We start from the raw sequence: 10,865 nt of genomic DNA, 5'->3' as shown, positions 1-10,865 counted from the left end.
TTCAAACCTTCTAGAGAAAACCGCTTAGAAGGCCAGGGCTGCAAAAGAAGGTCACAGAAGGCTCTAAATATTCTAGTTTTGAAGATCAACCTATGGCCTTTAAATTGAAGGTTAAGCCTCACTGCGACTGTGCTGTGGAATTAGGGCTTGGAAGCTAGGGTTCTGCAAAAGATAGGTTCTACTTAGCCCTCTAAATATTCGTGGTTATGGACTTTAAATTGAAGGTTAGGCCTCACTGCGGCTGTGGACTTGGGGCTTGGAAGCCAGGGTTCTGGGAAAGATATGTTTTAGTAAGCTTAGAACTTGTTCAAAGATAGATTTGAATTACTCCAGAATTTGTTTAAATTTGCTCAAATTGGTGGGCACAAGAGAAAATCCTCTTCAAAATTTTCAAGTTTTAGTTGTATTTTGCGAAGAAATTTATTGAGAAATACCTTTTCAGTTAGGGTGGGCCATCAGATTTCAGCCGACTGCAGATGCTGTAGAGAGGTCACTGTAGCGCTTAAGCAAAAATCTAATGGCGGCTGTGAAAAGCTTAAGAGAGGTCAGGGACTCAGGACGACAGATGGGGCACATGCCCACACACACACACACACACACACACACACACACAAACACACCCAGCCACGCAACCCACCCACCACAAAGCCGTGTAAAACCTTCTTTTGAATTGTGATAAACGCGGAGATTGAATATTAACAAACGGGTCGGTGCTGGTCTCTCCAAATTGCCATTTTCTGTATATATTAATAATATAATCTCCATAAAAAAACAAAACCAAGAGTCCAGCCGCGACAAGAGTTCTACTGAGCGAGGTTTACCTCATCTCAGCACATCACGCCATCAAAGAGCGAGCACCTAGCTACAGTCTAAACATGGAATCTCTATCACGGTTTGGAGCCCAATTAATCTTAACCTCGTACACACAATTAGCAATAATTGTTTACATTGAAGGGATCTGCAAATATACATGGGCATTTTAATATTGTTGTATACATGAAAGTCTAACGCAAATCCTTTGCGTTGTGCGCGCAGCTTGGGCCTTGCAGAAGCCACCCCCCCTCCTTGAAGCTGCATCAAGTGTGCTCAATATTATTGCACAGCTGCATGTGGCCTTCAAAACCTTAATCCTAATGAGTAATCCATCATCCCTCTTTGTACCATCAAGTTGCAGGCATCAATCCAGCTTCCACGCATATAATGAATTGAGTAATATTTGATCTGACGACCCTGCAATGGGACTTCCTAGTAAGTATCAAACCTATAAACACTTAGTCCTTCCAATCGGAAACCCTAAATCAAATACTCCTGAACAGGTTTGTACTTTCTTGTGCTATCAAAACAAGGCAGAAATATAAGGAAGCAAAACCATTTGTTAATAGGGATTAACAATGTGTCCTTGAAAGTATTATTCTGAGAAAAGGAAGTAATGAACAAGGTGTTTTTTCCCACACCCTATCTGACTATAGCAAGGAATGGAGAATTTGCAAAAAGAAGAAGAAGAAGAAGCAGAAGAAGAGAGCTACCTGTAATCATAGCCAAAGTGCCCCAGCTTCTTTGAGGAGGGGCACCAAGGAACCATTGATGTGGGCAGCCATGACCTTATCTAAGCCACCCAAGAGTTTGCCTCCAACAAAGACCGCAGGCACATTAATGTTAGCAGAAGAGCCATGCCGTACTTCATCAAGGACATTAATCAATCCCGTCAAAGCCTCCTTGAGCTCCTCATCATCATCCACTTCATGGACGGTGGGATTTACACCCAAGCTGCATAGAAGCCGCTTCACGACATGGCACAGACAGCAAGAGCTAAGGCTGAACACCACCACTGCATTCTCACCGGCAAGACGGTGGAGCTTCCCCCTGGGAGAGGAGGTATCTGAATGCTTGGAGATGCTGTGAGGCGGAGTGGGTCGGTCAGGGCTTTTGGTGAGGTTATCACAGCAGTGCATGGTGGAGGCGTTCCGGTATTGGACTCAGAAACAAATGGTGGAGAGGGGAGAAAGGAGGAGAGGTTGGAAGGTAATTGGTAGATTTTTGAAGGGTTAGCTCCTCCTCACGCTCACCTACATGACCTTCGTACTACGACTAGCCACCCTTCCTGTATGAAGTGCATGGGCAGTAATAGGCACTGTTCTCGAGCTTATTTACAACCCTAAGAACAGCTTTTATGGGGGAAAAAAAAAAACAAACCAACCACCACCATGTGAGGTTTACACACTTGTAAGGCAACTGGTCGGTGCGGGGAATGGCCAATGAACGGGGCTTGTACACGTAAAGGTGAGCTTGATAAAGGTTTATTGGTAAGAGAACAATAATTCATTAATGTATCCAACGCAATGTCTAACGAGTGACTTCCATTAGTAAGCTAGTTGAGTTAACCAGGCAATCAACACTTAGTAATGCCAAACTTGAGAATCACTTCAAATTGAGGTGTGTTAATAAGAAAACAAAGTAACATCCCCCCCCGCCCCCCGCCCCCTCTTCGAAAAAAAGTATTTTTCTCAAAGAGTGAAAAACCTTCATGTAAAAATTATGAAATTATTTATAAAGGAAAGTGTTGAAATCTGAAGGTTTTTATTCTATAACTTCTCAAAATTGGGAGGTATTGGTACCTTTGAGTTTTAAATTTGAAGGTATTTTTCAAAATACGTAGGTGCAAGACTACACTAAACTCAGGTTTTCTGCCCCCCCTCTTTAAAGTGAGATCGAAGAATGCACCCATGCCACACAATAGTGCTCTTTAACTTTAACATAGTTTGTATATGTAACTTTAATCTTGAACATCAACAAGCACATAGGAATGTCAAAACATGTTCACTTGAGAAACGTTTTCTACCACACATATGAAAAAGATACCTACCCATACACTAGAGGATACCATAAGCAACTACATGGTTGAATATAGGAGTAACTTGAGATAGGCCTTGCGAAGATAACGGTCATTAGGGCAATTGAGTCCTTGTTTTTTCAATGATGTTTTTAGTGATCAACTTGGTGTGTACTATGTGGCTCCAAACAATCAAAATCACTAAATGGACCACCGAAGCTTAAAAGTAACCACATTGATAAGGTAAGAAATTTCAAAATTCATGACTTGCAAATAAACAAAAAGATATAGGTTACCTTGAGATGTAAGGATACTTAAGAACTCTTATTCAATAACATGCACAGGCAGTGACTTTTGGCCTCAGCCTCACATTTAGGCTCATTATGTCCAAAATGAAAACACCAAGACCGAGGTGTCACTTTGAAAAAATAATACGTGTGGTGGTGAATGAGTGCACATGAGGTAGCTTTCAATCATGTGTATTTGAATTGTGTCTTGGAAAGTTTTCCAATTTAGTCTAGCAATGTTGTTTAAAATTGGTCCTTAAACACACTTAAATGCTTAAAATGCATAATTACAAACATATATAGGTTACGTAGATTTAGGACTTTTACACAATTTGAGATTTCGGATGATTTACAATCACATTGCCTTAGAAATCTTGCGAGGTTAATGAGAGAGAGAGAGAGAGAGAGAGAGAGAGAGAGAGAGAGAGAGAGAGAGAGAGAGAGAGAGAGAGAGAGAGAGAGAGAGAGAGAGAGAGAGAGAGAGTATGCATACACATGTGCACATGGGTATGGAGGTGCATCTTTATACATATGTGTGCATGGGAGCGGGGATGTGTACATGGGGGTGGGGATGTGTCTTTGTACTTGTTGTTGGTAGAAAAATAAACTAGTGTGGGTAATAACATTTTTTGAACAAATATTACATGTTCTCGTGTTCAAACAAATGAATCATCTTGTGGTGGCATCTAACACAAAAAGTATAATTATGCACAAAACCATGGCATTCAATTAGGATTTCAAATTGTCATGTTTATTTTTCAAGTGGGTCATAAGCTAAAATATGAACTCTAATATGCTTTGCAACATAAAAGATATGACTAACAAGTTTATTTTTGAAGTGGGTCACAAGTTAAAATATGAACTCTAATATGATTTGCAACATAAAGATATGACTAACAAGAGCATTAATAGTCTTATACTTAGAATGTCTTGGGTTCGAATTCTCCATTTTGAAAATTAGAGGGTTCTTGAATTTTGTTTTTTACTTAGTTCTTTTTTCCAATAAATAACTTAAGCCCTCACAATTGGCCTCACTCTCATCCCATCACTAACGCCCCATAAATCTGATATTATTACCATAATTAAATCCTCACATGAACCCCACTATGTCCTTTTTTTCAAAGTCACAAAAGTGCACACCAAAGCCTCATAATGCTCTTTGAAAAACTATCACTAATAGCAACATTGTAGAAGAATATAAGAAATTCTTTTAGAGCTACAACTTGCCCCACTCTGCCCAAATCTTAGAGACTGTACTCAAGTATATTACTCTTTTATCAATTGGCAAAACACAATGTAAAATAAAGTAAAGTTTTTTTTTAAAAACTCGATCAACTTGCTAATATATTTATAAGAAGAGTAGGATGTCCAAATTTTCCGTGGTGGATGCATTTTAACAAAATAGTAAACAAGCTAAGAGATTGGGATTATGGGATATGATGCCATGATATTTTTAAAATATATATATAGAGGAGAGGTAGACAGAATCTAACCATGTTTCGCTATGCCCTTAAGGCTTGTCCTCATCACTATCATTTCACTAGCCCTCATGATCTAGGTTGTTGTAATTCATTCAAATCGTTTGTTAAAACATGTTTACACATCTTAGGTCTTTGTGAACTAATTTGTTAAATGAACCAATAAGTAACCAAAAATAGCCTACACATTTGGGTCATTTTGTGTGCACTTTAGCTTCTTATGGCTAAGTTTATTTATACAATCTTGACACTTGTTAGTTGTTTTGCTTAACTAAATAAATTAATGTTTTTATCAATGCATTTAAATCTCTTGTAAATCATTTTATGTGTAGATTTTGATTACATGTGGAATCATTTTGTGATGCTCTCCCTCCATGTTTACTTTTAAATTATATGCAAGGTCTAAAATAATATTTTTTTATCAAAAATATTTTAAATCTAGAAACATTATTTAAAAATATTATGATATTGTATATTTATTTTGATACATAATCCAAATTTTGAATCAAGATAACATTGATATATGCAGCATAACTAGATATTAAGTGCAATCCACACTATCGATTAATTTAGAAAAAAATCACTGAAAATTTTAATAATTTAATAAAAATATTTAAGATTGTTTATTAAATTTTGTATACTTTTGTTATATATATTCATTATCCAGCTCTAAACTCTGCTTTTTGCAACTTGTGTTAAACACTGCTTTTTTGCCACGCGAGAGCTATCAAAGCCCGAGCCACCCTGATACTCTACGCAAAAACCTGATCACAAGACAAACAACTTGAAGCAAGAGATAGCCTTCCTGAGCTCCTCATCATCATAAGCTGCGCCATAGAAGCCTCTTCACAAATGGCGCAGACAGCAAGAGCTCAAGCTGAACACGACCACTGCATTCTCAAGCTTCCGCCTTGGAGAGCAGGTATCTGAATGCTTGGAGATGCTGTGAGCCGAAGTGGGTCGGTCAGGGCTTTCAGTGATCCTATCACAGCACTGCATGGTGGAGCCTCGACTCCTGTATTGGACTCAGAAAAGAAAATTGTAGATGTGGAGAGGGGAGAGAGGAGGAGGAGAGTTTTGAAGGGCTACCTCCTCCTCACGGCTCGCCCACTAGTGGCCTTCGTACTACGACTAGCCACCCTTCCTGTCTGAAGTTCATGGGCAGTAATAGGCACTGTTCTCTTACAACCCTAAGAACCGTGTGTACCTGGAATGGCTAATGAACGGTCATGATCTCCCGATAATGGTATAAAGGGTGGTACAAAGGGCAGGCGATCTTTGTGGCTTCTTGTGTACATGTCAACCTTGTAAAGGTGAACTTGGCATGACCAATGAACGGTCATGATCTCCTGGAATGGCTAATGAACGGTCATGATCTCCCGATAATGGTATAAAGGGCAGGCGATCTTTGTGGCTTCTTGTGTACATGCCAACCTTGTAAATAGGAGAACAATAATTCATTACTGTATCCAAAGCAATGTCTAACTTGAGAGTGACTTCCATTAGTAAGCTAGTTGAGTAAACAAGGCAATCAATACTTAGTAATGTCAAACTTGAGAATCACTTCAAATTGAGGTAGATTAGTAAGAAAACAAAGTCAACATTTTCCTTTTTGAGGTAGATTAGTAAGAAAACAAAGTCAACATTTTCCTTTCCACTTAAAGTGAGATCCAAGAATACAAAGAATAATGAACCCATGCCACATAATCGAGCTTTTTAACTTTAACATAGCTTGTATATGTAACTCTAATCTTGAACATCAACAAGCACATAGGATTGTCAAAACGTAGAAACTTTTTCTATCACATATGAAAGAGATATTGACACATACACTAGAGGATCACCATAAGCAACTACATGGTTGAATATAGAAGTAATTTGAGATAGGCCTTGCAAAGATAATGGTCATTGAGGCAACTAAATCCTTGTTTTTTAATGATGTTTTAATGATCAACTTGGTGTGCACTATGTGGCTCCAAACAACCAAAGTCTCTAAATGACATATGGGTTGAGAAGACAATGAATGGACCGAAGCTTAAAAGTGACCATGTGATTAGGTAAGAAATTTCAAAAAGATATAATAAGGCATCATGTGTCCAATTGACTTGCAAATCACAAAAAGAAATAAGTTACCTTGAGATGTAAAGATACTTAAGACCTCTTATACAATAACATGCACTTTTGGCCTTACATTTAGGCTCATTTTTATGTCTAAAATGAAAACATGAAAATGGGTGTCACTTTGAAAAAAAAATGTGGCGACAAATGAGTGTACATGAGGTAGCCTTTCAATCATGTGTATTTGAAATGTTTCTTGGAAAACATTCCACGTATTGTCTAGCAATGTTGCTCAAAATTGGTCCTTAAACACTCTTAAAGGCTTAAAATGCATAATTGCAAACATATATATATAGGTTAAGTAGATTTAGGACTTGTACACAAGTTGAGATTTGGGATGATTTACAACATGGCATTGCCTTAGAGATCTTGAGAGGTTTAAGAGAGAGAGAGAGAGAGAGAGAGAGAGAGAGAGAGAGAGAGAGAGAGAGAGAGAGAGAGAGAGAGAGAGAGAGAGAGAGAGAGTATGCACACACATGTGCACATAGGTATGGAGGTGCATCTTTATACATATGTGTGCAATGGAGTGGGGATGTGTGCATGGGGGTGGGGATGTGTCTTTATACTTGTAGTTGGTAGTAAAATAAACTAGTGTGGTTAGTTTCCTCATTGTTTCAATATGAAAAATAACATTTTTTGAACAAAGATTCTATGTTCTCGTGTTCAAACAAATGAACCATTTTGTGGTGCCATCTAACATAGAGAGCACAAAAATAGAATGTCTTGATTCATGTTAGAACTTTATATGTGCAAATTAGAAATTTATTTGAGAGTGTAGAGCTTAAAATGATTTGTTGAAAATCTTAATTAGTTATGTAATTAAACTTAACAAATTATTAATCTTAGTGACCTTTATGTATGCACCCAAGCAAAACAATTCTCCATTTTGTTCTATTTATTGATATATGACTAGAGGATATTAACTTCAATAGGAGAAAATTAGCAAGGGTTCTTGAATTTGTTTTTTTACTCAGGAGGGGGGTGTACTTTTAGGAAGACCTTTATATAACATGGGTTCAAAAGGTTTTAAAAAATACCCTTTCTTGTGAATTTTGACTTAATAAAACGATCCCTTTTTCTTTATAAACTTAAAGTTTTTTTTCCATAATACCATTTAAAACCCCCTTATGTGAGTAGATTTTTGTAATTTTTTCTTAAAATCTTAGTTAAAAAACCCCCTCCTAATGATCACACTGTTGGCGGCCAACCAGCCCATCTGGCCGCCACTCAGACTTCTTCCCATTTGTATAACAAACTATCATATGTTAAGCTTTCTTGTTGTAACAACTTTTGTAAGGGTTTCTTACAAATGGGTAGTACTTGGATTGATGTAAGAAGTAAAGGGGATTATTCCCAGATAGAGGAATAGTAGAGGATAGATGAATGATTAGTTGAGCTTAGGAGCTCATGAGCTGAGTCATTATTACCAGTGTATTCTATGCTTGAGAGATTAAGCTAATGTTCAAGGATGTTTTGTGGGCTAGTCTTTGTCTTGCCTCTATTCTGCATTACATAGCTTTGTCTATTCCATGTCCATTCTGTGTTAATCACATGCCTGTGTGGATGTTAACTCCTATCTGGAATCGTGAAGGTTCTAGGCACTTTTGGTGATCTTCCTAGGGAATGGTATGCCAGGAAGGGGAGTAGGAAGGTAGAGTTTAGTTCTACATAGGAAGTCCGAATAGAGAAACTAGTTGGGGGGTAGATCAAGAGAGGAAGTGTGCAGGTATGTTCACAAGGGAGTCATAGGAGTGTAATTTTTGGTGCATGGAGAACGAGGGAAGCTCAAGCAGAGTAATGCAGTATCGCCAAGTAGGCAGTCAAAGGCCTCAAGAAGTGAAGGGAAACCACATCGTCCACCAAGAAGATTTCCAGAAGGGATTCCATGCCAAACAAGAATGACAAAATCAGGAACCTCTAAGAAATTAGGAGGGAGAGGATGAACAACAGGAGTTTCGAAACAGAAGGCATGAAGATCAAGAAGAAGAAGAACCGGTAGCAGCTGTGGGAAGTCTGTATGTATCTCAAATACCCAAAGTTCAAGGGCAGGAAAACAACAAGAGAAGCCAGCAGTAGTGATGGCTATGTGGCAAGGTTGCAAGGACTTGTCAAGACAATGATAGGCAAGAATGCCGAGCTAGAACAGAAGCAGAAGCAGAAGCCAGAATAGTGGGCAAGGGAGTAGAGGGTTCGAGAGCAAGTCACAAGGCTTATGCAGAGTGCACAAGGAATGGGTACGGACAATGCAAGAAAGCCCACTCTTCAATGAGCAAGCTGAAACAAATCCGGACATAACAAGCTTGGTCAAGAAGAGGGAAGAAATTATAACAGGAGAAAGAAGCCACTATGCAATGATAAGACGATTGAAGAAAGGATGCAGAAGTGCCAATTGGAGCCCATTACAGCCTAGAGCAGTAAAAGAATCTTGCAAAAGGAAATGCAAAGAAACCCAAAGCAAGTTTGGATATGAAAACTGACAAGGGAAGGTTACAAAAAATAAAGAGAAGTAAAGAGGAAAGAAGGAAAACTGACTAGAGACTAGAGTATGACTAGTCTCACAAAGTAAGGAGCAGTAGCCCCGAGGAGGAATATGACCTATGGGAGAATCTCAGCAAGATGAAGCTGAACATAACATTGGATCAAATGTTGAATTTAGTTCCCAATTATAGGCAAAAGCTACTCCAAGCCATAGTGCCGAGTGAAAGATAAACACAGATACCCGTGCAGGAAATGGAGAATCTGCCTGTAGAGTGCAAAAATGTGGAAACAGTCTAGGACTATGACACAACCATTTTGGAAGTGACCATTAAAATTAGAGGGCAGACGGTGTTAAGGTTTATCCTCCTGGATGGAGGGTTTGGAGTGAATATAATATCAAACAGCAGCTAGAAATTACATCCATTCTAGATCTGGATGGATGATCAAAAAAGAGTTCGACTAGTTGGAATCATAGGGAGAACAAATTGAGGTGGCAGGATGTATGTTCACTGTCGTGTTTATAGTCTTGAAAAGATGATTGAGATCACGGGTGCATACCCCATGTTGTTGGGAAGACCGTGGCTTGGAAGTGGAAGAATCAAGCACAACTGGGAAATAGACAAGATTACAATCCGGAGAGGAAAAAAGATGGTATGCATCTTGGTTGCAAGAAAAAGTTAAATCGAACCACTAGCTGACTGTTGCATGCAGAAGGCCTAAACTACTTGGAAGGGATGGAAGATTACAAGGAAGAGCATATCCTGAAAGAAAATCCACACCTGTTGTCACTCTTCAAAGTAGACATTGAGTGGATTGTCTAGAGGTACGATCCAGAAGTCATGGTCACTCATCCTGAAGGGCTAATGACACTACAACACAATGAGGGTCTAGCAGCAAAAATAGAAGCATTTTTATAACTAGAAGCACAGCTCCGTGTCGGGCCATTTTCGCTACTAGAAACACTGCTATTTTTATTGTTGCAAAAACGAGTTTGGTACTCATCAGCAAAAATAATGTTGCTGAGCAACGATATTTCGCTACTATTTTCGTTGCTCAGCAGAGCAGCGATGACTAATATTTTCGCTTGTTGCTGAGTAGCGAATGCTCTGTACATCAAAAAAAGAGCTAGGGTAGATTGGAGAGTCTGCACACAGGAGTCCCCAGTCTGCCCCAAATCTTAAAAAAAATATTTAAAACAGAGTCATAGATTCAAATTGTGGAGAATAAACAAATACAAATACAAGAAACACAAACATAAATACAAGAAACACATACATTGTGGAGAATGCAATTGGGCCCAAAAAGTTATTATATTTCAAAAATTTGTGAATTATGGTCCAATTAAGGTTCCTATGGGCCAATAGGATTAATCCAAGTGTTGGGATGAGATAAATCCAAAGAATAAAAGAAAATACCCAAAAATGAGTAAATGCTCACATAAGATGAAGAGTTGACTGAGTACAAGGTTTAAAAATTAAGAGATATTACTAAAAAAATGAGATATTTTAGAGAAATGATGAATTTTTGACACCTTGGTAATAAGGAAGGGGAGACCTTTGAGGTAGGCGCCTCCTTCACATGTGTGGGAAGGTTTTTTAATTCAAAAAAATTGTGATATTTTTATCTCTCCTCTCTCCTAGATCAAACTGGATCAAAAGGGGAGCCAAAGTGGTC

At 38.5% G+C, this 10,865-nt stretch overlaps 1 protein-coding gene across 2 annotated transcripts; it reads right to left on the bottom strand.

Moving 5' to 3' along the window:
- Window positions 1–717: 717 nt before the first annotated feature.
- LOC147633848 (glutaredoxin-C1-like) lies at window positions 718–2,191 on the bottom strand. Of its 2 annotated transcripts, none has more exons than XM_086804500.1 (2): window positions 1,527–2,191; window positions 718–1,245 (listed from the first exon to the last, which is right to left on the bottom strand). In XM_086804500.1, exon 1 carries the CDS (start codon window positions 1,950–1,952, stop codon window positions 1,533–1,535), a length of 420 nt encoding a protein of 139 aa, XP_086660626.1. In that variant the 5' UTR covers window positions 1,953–2,191; the 3' UTR covers window positions 718–1,245; window positions 1,527–1,532. The 2 variants fall into 2 exon arrangements, with proteins under 2 accessions (XP_086660626.1, XP_086660625.1); XM_086804499.1 differs by having other exon boundaries at window positions 718–1,230; window positions 1,527–2,189.
- Window positions 2,192–10,865: the final 8,674 nt, after the last annotated feature.

Source organism: Cibotium barometz, chromosome 11 (genome assembly GCF_041138505.1).
Source record: "Cibotium barometz isolate CiBa-2024 chromosome 11, ASM4113850v1, whole genome shotgun sequence".
In the NCBI taxonomy this organism is placed as follows: domain Eukaryota; kingdom Viridiplantae; phylum Streptophyta; class Polypodiopsida; order Cyatheales; family Cibotiaceae; genus Cibotium; species Cibotium barometz.
This window is presented reverse-complemented; position numbering and strand designations above follow the sequence as displayed.

Excerpts from the sequence above, each read along its gene's own strand:
- LOC147633848 (XM_086804500.1), bottom strand. The coding sequence starts at position 1,952 with ATGCACTGCTGTGATAACCTCACCAAAAGCCCTGACCGACCCACTCCG.